The sequence below is a fragment of the Periplaneta americana genome, chromosome 1 (genome assembly GCF_040183065.1).
Source record: "Periplaneta americana isolate PAMFEO1 chromosome 1, P.americana_PAMFEO1_priV1, whole genome shotgun sequence".
In the NCBI taxonomy this organism is placed as follows: domain Eukaryota; kingdom Metazoa; phylum Arthropoda; class Insecta; order Blattodea; family Blattidae; genus Periplaneta; species Periplaneta americana.
The window spans coordinates 3,897,707-3,910,311 of record NC_091117.1 but is presented as its reverse complement, the minus strand read 5'-3'; the positions used below and the strand labels follow the sequence as shown (position 1 = coordinate 3,910,311).

Here is a 12,605-nt window from a genome sequence, read left to right as displayed (position 1 = left end):
GTCGCGTACAACACACTGCGCATGTGCAGTAAACAATAGCCCCTGTATGTATACTACTTGTTGCCTACATGCGGGTAGATTCCCATCGAGACTCGCTCCAAATTTTAATTCCGTATCTGTCCACCATTTTCGGATAAATTCATTTACAGTTTACTAAATGTGAACTAAATCCATTAATAGTTGTACTTTAAGTAAGGCACTTTATTGTTAACAAAAATGAATTATACATCTTGATTACACAACTTTTAACACTGTATCACTTCGGAATATGTATGGTAAAACTTTCCTGTGTTAAATTTCAACGTGCTTCGTTTACATGTTTCGACCTATTTATGGGTCATCTTCAGAACTGGTCGTTGTTGGTCTTGGCACACTTGTTCTGTTTCCTGCGAGGGTGTGTTCCTGCGGTATAGAGTAGAGTCAAAGAGTGTGTGTGTTTTGAAGTTGAGTTGTGTGTTGAGAATTTCGTTGGAGTGTGTTTTGTGTATGCAGAACACATCACAAATGCTAACCACACCCACAGAGACATCAACACAGACATGGAAATACTACACATCCAACCAAAAAGCCAGAAACTAAACACACTAGAACAATACGAAATATACAGACACACAAAAACACACCCCAACGAAATTCTCAACACACAACTCAACTTCAAAATACACGCACTCTTTGACTCTACACTATACCACAGGAAACAGAACAAGTGGCGCCAAGACCAACAACGACCAGTTCTGAAGATGACCCATAAATAGGTCGAAATATGTAAACGAGGTAAGTTGAAATTTAACACAGGAAAGTCTTATCATACATATTCCGAAAAAATGAATTAATTGAGGATAATGCGAAAAAAAAAAACTGAAAGGTACGCAAGTGAGCCTCCATAAAGGAAGATTTGGTGCTATGAGAAATATCTGTGTAAGCTCAAAGCTGGTTGGTCATTTGTCTCACTCCGCTTGTTAATTATTTAACTGTTGTTTTATTGCAATGTGTAGTGTTTTACACAACTTTCAACAAATTCTGTAGGCATCGAGGTTTTCATTTAAAAGTAAAAACATTTAGGTCTACAAGCTGCTATTTTACGAAATTCGTATTTAATAGCCTATATATTGTATATTTTAAGACTTTATAGAGCATTCCTATCTGCATGCATATTTAAAGCTTTATAGCTGCATTTAAATTCGAGCTGTGTTCATAAATATAAACCCTGAGGACTTGAATGTGGTTATGGAAGTGTAAAGAATTACACGGCCATTGCGTAGCTTTCTGAAGCAATTCATTCAGAAATATGTAGTTTACGCTTTTGGTTTGTAATGCGTGAATATCTCTTCTGTTAATTCTGTGGGGAAAATGAGTGAAGGTTGCGAATACCACAGCATACAAAGCTAATGTTGTACGTTGTGCTGTGTTGTTTCAGGTGTACCCGAAGCGCGACATCACCAACATTGTTGAAGCCAGCCATTACCAGAAAGTGTCCAACTGGTGCAAAGTGGGCCACAAGAAGTGCAAGGGCTCGCACTACGAGTGGGTTAAGCCGTACCGATGTCTGGGTGAGTGCACAAAGCATTACAACAGTTCCCGATGTCTGTGTAGGATTGTCTGCTGTCCCGCATTTTAAGGCCAGGGAAATTTACCTCATATGTATCCCATATGGGATACCAAAAATCCCGTATTTATGAACATTGTGTCATACATGGTGTTTGGGTTTTTATTTCTATTTTTTCGTCTTTTTTTTTTGGTGTTGTAGGTATATCATAGTAAACAATACTTTCTAATTAATCATCATCATCATCCTTCACGAATTAGGCCTCTGTAGACTCGTTTCGGCCCCATCTAGCAGTCTTCTTAAAGGTCTTCCTGGTCGACGATGTCCTCTAGGTTTATATTGCATCATAATTTTTGGGATTCTTGAATTTTCCATTCTTCTTACATGATCTAGCCAATTGAATTTGTATCTGCTGATTTTTTCTTCTACTGACTCTACTTCTAATTGTTCTAAAATTTCTTCATTCCTTTTTCGGTCTAAAAGAGTATATCCTGCTGTCCTCCTCAAAAATTTCATTTCCGTTGCTTTGATTCTGTTAATAACAGTGTTTCTAATTAATAACAGTGTTTATAATAGAGATATGGAGGGTAGCTGCGAATATATTGAATAAGCAGTCGTGGACAGCCGATAAGGGGTGGTCCTCCAGCTTGGGGGTTGGGCGAAGGGCTAACAACCCATCACCGTGAAAAACAGCTTGTTGCGAAACCTAACAATGGATTTGAGGGAGGTGGGATATGATGGTAGAGACTGGATTAATCTTGCTCAGGATAGGGACCAATGGCGGGCTTATGTGAGGGCAGCAATGAACCTCCGGGTTCCTTAAAAGCCAGTAAGTAACAGTGTTTATAAAAAGGTCCAACTTATTGAGAAATATCAGGAGTTTAATATTCCAACACACATAACATTTATTGATTTCCAAAAAGCATTTGATACTGTAAATAGATCAAGACTTTGGAACATTTTAAAGAAATAAGGGATACCTCAAAATTTAATTAATGCCATTCAAATCATGTACAGAAACATAAAGATTAAAATTAAAGTTAATAACAAGATTAGTTTAACGACTAGGGTAACAAATCAAGGTGTAAAACAAGGTTGTCCGCTGTCTCCTTTTTTATTTAATATATATATATTAATGCATTTATTAAGGACTGGCAAATTGATTTGGCCACACATTTTATGATCGATAACAAATCCCTTAATACTCTGCTCTACCCAGATGATTTAATTATATTAGCTAACACCGAAGACAACTTACAAATGGCAATTCATAGGTTATATCAAAAAGCAAAAGAGTACAATTTATAAATTTCTATACAAAAACAAAAACCATGGCCTTTATTGGTAAAAATTCTATAAGAACTAAAATAGGTAACAATAACTCTGGAGTAGAGCAAGTAAATGCTTTTACTTCTCTTGCTGTAATCTCTCCAATATTCACTCTCGAGATATAGATAATAACTTAGCCAAATTTCAACATCTGCTAAGAAATACACTGTTTAAGAAGGTCCGGCAAGACACAATTTTGAAATTCTACGAAACAATGGCCATTCCAACTTTGCTAATTGGATCAGAAACTTGGACTCTAACAACTAGTCAACTGAAAAAAAAATAGAAGCAGCTGAGATGAGATTCCTAAGACCGCTAGCAGGCTACACTCTCTATGACCATAAATATAATGAAGACATCCGACAAGAACTAATTATCGCAGCCATTACAGAGACAATCCACAAGTATCGGAGCAACTGGCATGAGCATGTTCTGCGGATGCCAAATGATAGACTACCCAGAAGATTATTAAATTACAGACCCCTTGGATACCGAGATCGTGGACGCCCGAAGAAGCGATGGAGAGACCAGATTTTCACCTGAGACGGAACAGGTCAAATGGCCTAAACCCTGATAGCTATTGATGACGATGATGATGATGATGATGATGATAAAAAGGTGACAACGAACAAATATTTTGAACTTTCTAGCTTCTTCAATTTCAACAACATCGTACAGTGATTGTGGTAGACGAACGAAATAAAATTCAGACTTCGTTACATTTATAAAAAAAAACTTTCGTTGTAGGCTTAGTCTAAAAACCTAATCGTGGAATAATCAGATTCATTCATAGACATGTTATTTAGCAGAAATGTAGACGAGCTTTAAACTTCATTCAACAGCTTGTTGTGAACCGAGGTTCCCCTGGTAATTTCTTTTGTGCTAGATCGTGCGTATTTGCTTGGTTTCCGCACAAAACCAATCCGCGGAAAGTCTAAAATTCCACATTCAGTATTCCCAACCTAACACACATAACAATTTCCCTCTTCTTACCGCTTAAGTGACATATTGATTTTACTGCTTTAGGCTTTTAACATATTTTTTTAGAGACGTTTAACATAGTAATAATTATAAATTGGAAACTTACCACTGCAATTTCACCTAAATTGCACTGTTAATTATTGTTTTTAAATATTTGCAGAAATTAAGTAAACTCTACAACTCCACTAAAGTTACTGCATTCGTGATGCAAGTGACATTAAGGAAGCCGTGAAAAAATCAACAAGATTCCAGACTCATTATAGACTGGGGGGAAAAAAGACAGACGTATATCACGGCCTCCTGGAGTATAGTAAACACAGAACAAATTTTAAAGCAACAATGTTGAAGATAGATATTTTTGTTTTGCAAATTTTCCGTCATTGAACAGAAACCAAGATGGAGATTTCATTGCAACTAATTAGAAATTCCTCTTTCAGGTATGTAATAAACGATCTTCGCACAAAATAATGTACGATACACGAGCGGTATGTTTTCTTTCAATTCTCGGAAATTAAAAAAGCTCAACTACGTTTCGCTTTTTCAAACTTTTCCTCGAACATGAAAACTTCAACATACCGCTCTTGTAACGCATATTACCCTTACTATTTTTCCACATTAAAGTAGTACCTATTAGGTTACCGTTTTTTTTTTCAGAATTAGTCGTATATTCAGTGAACGGCGAAATACAGAGTGAGACGAATGACCTACTGGCTTGGAGCTTGCCTGCCGACAGTCCGAAGTCCCCTTGCAAGGACCAATTTGACATGTATTTTAGTTGTTTTTCCCTTATTCACTCATTCATTCATTCATTCATTCATTCATTCATTCATTCATTCATTCAATCTCCTGGCTTCTGGTGATGTTCTACAGCCATGATGTCATCTTTAAGTTGTTGTACGCTGACACTGACTTTGCAATGTATCGTGGAGAGAACAAAACTAATCAGTGTAACAGATTTCCGTGCGTGTGCTATACGTACATCCAGGTGATGTGTGTGTAGCGGTGGAGAGTGAGAGTTGCGTTGTTTGTTGATGTCTGTATGCAGAGTGGCGGGGAGGTTGGGAGGCGAGGAGCGACCCATGTATAATCAGAATCAAAACCTTATTAAAGCCCGTTGCAGACGGTAACCATGCAATAAACAGCACACTGTGAACCTACTAATACTGGTATTAACTTGATTAGTTCGCAGTAAAGTAATATCTGATGAGTATTAACTAACAAGGAAACTGTTAACGAGGTCGTGTCGAAATTTCTCCTACAACTGCACACATCTCCTTATACCAACACAGAATAAATATGGGAAATGCCTGTTATTATTCGGTTGAGAAGCTCTTATCATCCAGTCTGCTGTCCAAAAATCTGAAAGTTAGAATTTATAAAACAGTTATATTACCGGTTGTTCTGTATGGTTGTGAAACTTGGACTGTCACTTTGAGAGAGGAACATGGGTTAAGGGTGTTTGAGAATAAGGTGCTTAGGAAAATATTTGGGGCTAAGCGGGATGAAGTTACAGGAGAATGGAGAAAGTTACACAACGCAGAACTGCACGCATTGTATTCTTCACCTGACATAATTAGGAACATTAAATCCAGACGTTTGAGATGGGCAGGGCATGTAGCACGTATGGGCGAATCCAGAAATACATATAGAGTGTTAGTTGGGAGGCCGGAGGGAAAAAGACCTTTGGGAAGGCCGAGACGTAGATGGGAAGATAATATTAAAATGGATTTGAGGGAGGTGGGATATGATGATAGAGACTGGATTAATCTTGCTCAGGACAGGGACCAATGGCGGGCTTATGTGAGGGCGGCAATGAATCTCCGGGTTCCTTAAAAGCCAGTAAGTAAGTAAGTAAGTAAGTAAGTAAGTAAGTAAGTAAGTAAGTAAGAAAGTAAGTAAGTAAGGATATGGAAACTTACTTGCAATATTTTTATAAAGGGGTTTATGATAGAAATTTCTGTTTTCTACAGGGTGATTCACGAAAATCGTGCAGTACTCTAGGAACTGATTTATGATAAAATTATTATGAAAAAATATAATATTTAAACGTTTGTCATAATTTTGAAGTTCGTTAAGTTACAGCCTCTTTAAAGTTGAATATCAATGTAGAAATTATGAATGATTAGGGGAGAGTCGGGTAGTATCGGACATCGGGTAATATCTTTTTTTTTATTTTTTTATTTTAGTAGGTTATTTTACGGCGCTTTATCAACAGCTTAGGTTATTTAGCGTCTGAATGAGATGAAGGTGATAATGCCGGTGAAATGAGTCCGGGGTCCAGCACCGAAAGTTACCCAGAATTGCTCATCTTGGGTTGAGGGAAAACCCCGGAAAAAACCTCAACCAGGTAACTTGCCCCGACCGGGAATCGAATCCGGGCCACCTGGTTTCGCGGCCAGACGCGCTGACCGTTACTCCACAGGTGTGGTCGGGTAATATCGGACAGTAAGTTTCTTTCATCTACCACACGATCATAGTACCTGATTGACATGGTTACGTTTCTGTGATGTCGCATAGAGAAACATAACCATGTCATTCAGGTACTACCTTATGGTGGTAGATGAAAGAAACGCACTGTCCGATATTACCCGATGTCCGATACTACCCGACTCTCCCCTAAGCATTTCAAATGCCTAGGAAAACTGTACTGGATGTATTTATTATAAATTTCTCGAAATCTATTAACATTATTAGTATTAACATTAACGTATAGTAGTAGTAAATCAAACAAAATTGTCAACAATGCATCCAATTCGCAATTCAGTGTGAATTTTTATGAAATAGCCTTTCCATCGTTCCACGCAGTGTGAATTATTTACTGTACGTTATAATAAAATTCTAAACGCTCGAGCGAAATTACAAGAATCTTTGTTACGGAAATAAGAACTGTGATTACTTTCAAAACTATTCAAACTCGGACACATGTATATATGAAGTATTTTCTTCATAATATCAGGAATAAGTTCCTATAATATTGTGCGATCTGCGTGAATTACCCTATATTTTGTACACTTCATCTCCTCAGTATAAATTAACATTATGATGCGATGGATGGTTCTTGAGTTACATTTTTAAAAATTGCGTATATTCAAGATCTATCTTCTCTTACAAAATTTAAGTTTTATGGAAGAGTCCTTTTCTTCACATCATCTCTGATATGGTTAGAAAATTAACTAAGTAACCAGAATTTTAAATTTACATCTGTACGTTTAAATGGAGTGAAAATCAGGAAAAATAATATATAGACCTATATAACTTCATAATTTAAATTTTTGGTGCCCACTAAATATACTTTATTTTTTAATTTCGTAGTATTTAGCATATAGGGTGTTAAAAATGTGTGGAATATTACTCATAACTTCTTAAATTCTAATTTTACAAAAAAGAGTTTTATACAAAAGTTGTTTGAGATAAACCATACATTATGATATCAGTGTTCGAAAAAAGTGATTCAGACATAGCTACAGAGTGTGGCAGTAAATTTTATTTTTTTAAACGGCATTCTACATTAAAAATTATATATCCCGAATCTTCATTAAATTTTACGTATGAATGGGTAGAATTTATACACTTCCATACGTAAAATACGTAAGATTCGGAATATGTAAATTTTAATATAGGGTGTCATAAAAATAAAATTTGCTGCCACACCCTATATGTCCGAATAACTAACTTATTTCGAACACTGATACCATATTGTATGCTTTATCTCCAACAGATTTTGTATAAAATTATTTTTTTTTGTAAAATTAAAATTTAATATATTATTTTCATGTACCGAAGTACATATGATATGTCCATGCAGATATTCTGCATATTCATCGTATGATGACGCAGAATATCTGCATGGAAATATCATATGTACTTCGGTACATTAAAATAATATATATGATATGCGTAAATCACTTCGTGATTTAAAACGGCGCTTATTCCGTCGGATCCCGGCCAACTAGTCACTCATATCGAGTGCACCTCAGCACATGTGTGGACATCGGTCCTGCGTTCATAGACTTCTATGACGTAGTGCAGAGGGCGGCCACTAGAGGGAACCCAAGAGTTGGAGCTTAATCTGAGACGATTCTAACCGGCGTCGGAGTTGTATCCGGTGTGGCTTAGTGGATAAAGCATCAGCACGTAGAGCTGAAAACCCGGGTTCAAATCCCGGCGCCGGAGAGAATTTTTCTCCGTTCCATTACTCTTTCATCGTAAAATTTAAGAAGTTATTAGCAATATTCCATACATTTTTAACATTCTGCATATAAGATGCTACCGTCGTTTTTAGTGCCATAACGTCATAACGCTTTGTCAACTTTACTGCTATGGTTATCTAGCGTCTGAATTATATGAAAGTGATAGTGCCAGCGAAATGAGTCCAGGGTCCAGCGCCGAAAGATACCCAGCATTTGCTGTTATTTAGTTGAGGGAAAACCCCGGAAATACCTCAAATAGGTAACTTGTCCCAACCGGGATTTGAACCCTCATTTCATGGTCACGCATGCTAACCATTACTCCACAGCGATGGGCTACCGTATTTGTTAATAAGAGTTTATATAACATGCAGTAAAAATTTCATGTTGCTAACAAAATTATGTGCTTTTATATATTTTGTACATGACGAAATGTGCTGAAAAAATGTTAGAAAATGGCTTGATTGCAGCGATTTTGATGTAATTTTTATGCTTTCAAGAGCAACACAACACTGCAACTTATTTAACGTGTAAGTACTTGTTTTTCACAGAAAAAAAAACTAAAAAGCGATTTTTGATTGTAAGTGACCAAAATTTCCCCCTCCTCCTTCAGGCACAACGGGAAGTGCAGAGCAGCGTAGAAGGAACATGTGCTATGGTGTGTTCCTTTCTTATTCGTCATTCGATTGTGGTTTGCTTGCCTGAAAGCTGCTGAACACATGATACGGTCACGTCTCAATTTTTTGCATTTTCTTTACATACTACGGGTTTGTCTGCATCGTAGACACTTGGCAGTGAGTTGGTTTCCATAGAGCAGGAAAAAAGCTGACTGTCGAAAAAATCGGCTGCGCTTTATTGAAAATTCTGGAGCTTCAAAAAGAAAGTTAAGATGCTGTGGTTCTCTGCAAAGCCTGTTACGTCTGAATTCGTGAGAGATTCTTTCAAGCCTTACATATGAAAAATAACGAGCGTCTCTAAAATGACACTTAATAGGCATTATTGCACAATCCCAGGAAGCCTATCTTGCGGCTTTTGTATTGTGTTGTATTTATTAGCATTCCATGGTATTCATACATGCTTACAGCTAGAATATGGAACAAGTCAAAAAACTTAATACTATTATAAAGTCTTAATTTATAGTCACAGTCTAGATGAAAAATATACAGACGAGATTTACAATATAGTCTACTAGTACAACACATAGTTTTAGTATCAATTTCATGAAGAAACTCAACTATATCCATATCAGAACCACAAATCGCCGACATTTGTCATTTTCACTAGTCTACAAGCAATATGTAATTACATAAAAGTCCGAGCTCTACCATATCACCTTTTGGCTTGGAACCTGAGCATTAAAGGTAATTTGGAAACAAGTACAGTGTATACGAATGCACGGAGTCTACCACAAGCAGGCGAGACTGTATATCAAACCAAATGGAGAAAGAGATTAGGGGAGGCCGGGGAAATGATGCAAGGATCTGAGATACCAGAAGAGGCCGAACAATGAGGCGACGAAGAAGGAGAAATGAGATGTAGTCGCGTAGTTTGAAGCCGTCGCCAATTCAATTGGAGATAAAGTAGTTGCTGGGAGAGAGATGTGACGTTTTATGTCTGCTTGCAGTGACGATTACCGTGTTAGCGAGCGTTTAATTACGGACGGACGAGACACTCTGTTACCGTAATGCAGTTACTGTTGCCATGGTAACTGAGGCAGCTAGCTTCTTCTAAATCTTGTAATGCGTCAACAAGAACGTAACTCTTTTCTTGGTTTGTTAAAAATATTTGTTAAACGTCTTTGTGAGTTGAAATGAAGTTAATGTTCAGCCTCTACAGGGTTTAAAAGGAATTTGTTGTTGAGCTCGCATTGCATTAAAAGGGGATTTTGTTAGACTTTTGAGTTCATTGCAAAAGCTCTGTATTTGGTGAGTACAAATAATTTTGTTTCACGTGCTGAGTTCAAAATAATTTGTTATTCAGCTCATTGTGAGCACAAAACGCAAAAAATGATGAAAAGTTAGAGTTTTCAAAATATAACTACACTCAGGGACAAAAAAAGCCGGACACTTCTATATTTGCTTGTATTTTGTTGCCAATTATTTCAAAATGAAACAAAACCCATTTAAACAAAATAATGTTTCATTTAGCACCTTATACGACAACATTTGAAAAAAAAAAAAAACACCTCTGATGAGAAAATTTACAAAAAATTACAAAGGGCGTATAACTATGGCATCGTTTGGTCTAACTGTTTTTTTCATTTTATGGTGCCTTAAACATTAAAAACTCTTTTTAGTAACGGGTATTACCCCCTCTGGCTTGAATAACTGCATCCATACGTCTTGGCATGCTCTCAATTTGGTTTGCAATGTCTTCTTGAGGAATAAGTTCCCATTCTTTGCCAAGTGCTCGCCTCAACTCTTGTAACGATTCTGGTCTCGGTCGTCTATTCTTAACATGCCGTCCCAGCATGCCGCACACGTGTTCAATTGGATTCATGTCTGGACTCCTTGCTGGCCATGGAAGAACATGGATTCCCACTTCTTGGAGATAATCTCCCACCGCATGGGCAATATGCGGCCGTGCATTATCATGCATTAAAACAAAATTATCGCCTACAAATTGGCCAAATGCACAACATGATCAGCCAAACATTCATTTATATACCTACCAGCTGTTAGTCTTCCATTTTCAACAAAAACCAACTCTGTACGAGCATCTGTACACCTCTATACAGCACATTTTCGGAAATGCAACACTGTGAATATCGTTCTCCCCTCCTTCTCCAAACTCTTTCACGTCCACCAGGTGAGCACAGATTGAAACGGGACTCATCGGTGAACAGAACACAGCTCCACTGTCCATTTCTCCAATCCCTGTGATCATTTGCAAAACGCAGTCGTTCAACTCGATGCATCCTGAGAAGTCTGGGACCAGTTGCAGGTCTACTTGATATCAGTCCACTTGCTTTCAACCTCCTTCTAACTGTTTTGGCCGAAATTAGGCGTCCATGCATGTTAACAAATTGCTGGGCTACACTAGTAGCTGGCAGGTTGCGCTCCCTAAGAACTCTCAACACCATATACCTGTCTTCATTTGGATTTGTAGCTCTTGGACGACCCGAACCTGGTCTTCTGGTATATTCTAGGGTCTCTCTATACCGTTTTATGGCATCATGGGTCGTGCTTCTAGCCATATTCATAACATTTGCAATGTAACGTACACTGCGTCCATCATCGTAAAGGGCTACAGCTCGAGCCACATCTTCAGGTCGCATCCTGTTTTAAGACAAATGTTACAACCCCACTTAAACTCAGAAAATGTAAAAATAAAGAAATAACGAATGATAACGATAATGAAGCACAAAATGGTTGAGACAAAATTGTTATAGCTGACACTCCGAAAGCAAAATTGGAATATTTGGTTGTAATGGCTTGTTTATAAAACAAAAAACAATTAACGATGTATACACGTCTCCATAACAACAGATGGCTACCATAATATTGTATGAGAAGATCATGTTTTGCAAAATACCAGCAAATATTAAAGTGTCCGGTTTTTTTTTGTCCCTGAGTGTATTTTAATAGAGAATTTTGTCCCCTTTAATTTGATATAAGAATTTTCGATTTATGCCTTATGGTTTTTCAGATAAGTCCCATTTTCCAAAATTCTTCCTCATCAGACACGGTCACTTCTACGAAGATCACTCCAAAAGTAATGCACAACATTTTTAAAAATTTATTTTTTATTCTAAACCTTTACAATTTATGGAGGTCATAGATACATCCTTCCTCCTTGTATTCAAATGTAATTTAAGTCGTTCCAGTGAGTGGCGCCAGGGAGTAGCTCAGACGTGTTGGTTCAGACTTTTATCGTGCAGGTATACAGGCCCTCATTCCAAGGTGGCGTAAGGCAGTTGAAAGATGCGGGGATTATGTTGAAAAGTGACGTATTGTTCCTGAAGGATGTATCTACATTCTATGCAAAGCTGTAGGCTGAAAATGTAATTTTTAAATAAATAGTGTGGATTACTTTTAGAGTGATCCTCTTAGCAGTCAACCCCTTCGTCCAGCATTGCTTGTAAAATAAACTTCTTTCTAGTCCCAAAATAGATGCATAGATATCAAGGCATGATCATTAGATTGAAAACACGTTTTTACATAATGAAGTAATTTATAATCTTTTACTGTTAGTCATAAAACTGTAAATTTGTGTGTCAGTGATGTTGTACGTCATTTTAATAAGAGTCCAAAAGGAGAAATTAAAATTCTGAGGAGGATGAGCATAAACCCTGGGACAAACACCATCGCAGGATTTGTTGCATGAATGGAAAATAGGGACAAAAATGCCAAAAAACATTCAACACCTGAAGTTAAAACAAGGAGGAGGTATTTGAGAGGCAGAAAGAAGCTGAAACTGGACCGACATGAAGCTGCTTAAGGGGTGACATATGATGATGCAGACTTCTAGGCTCTGAAAGTTTGTGGTTCATTTCCTGTAAATAGTAATTTTAGAATACCGTATTTAATTCTTTTAAACATGATATCTCAGTCAAATATGGT

At 37.2% G+C, this 12,605-nt stretch overlaps 1 protein-coding gene across 1 annotated transcript in view; it reads left to right on the top strand.

Annotated features, from left to right (window-relative positions):
- Nucleotides 1–12,605, top strand: part of Appl (amyloid-beta-like protein) — a 592,304-nt gene that overhangs the window by 346,719 nt on the left and 232,980 nt on the right. The window contains exon 3 of the mRNA XM_069825724.1: nucleotides 1,418–1,550. Coding sequence (XP_069681825.1) covers nucleotides 1,418–1,550 — 133 coding nt within the window. The remainder of the gene's footprint in view (nucleotides 1–1,417; nucleotides 1,551–12,605) is intronic.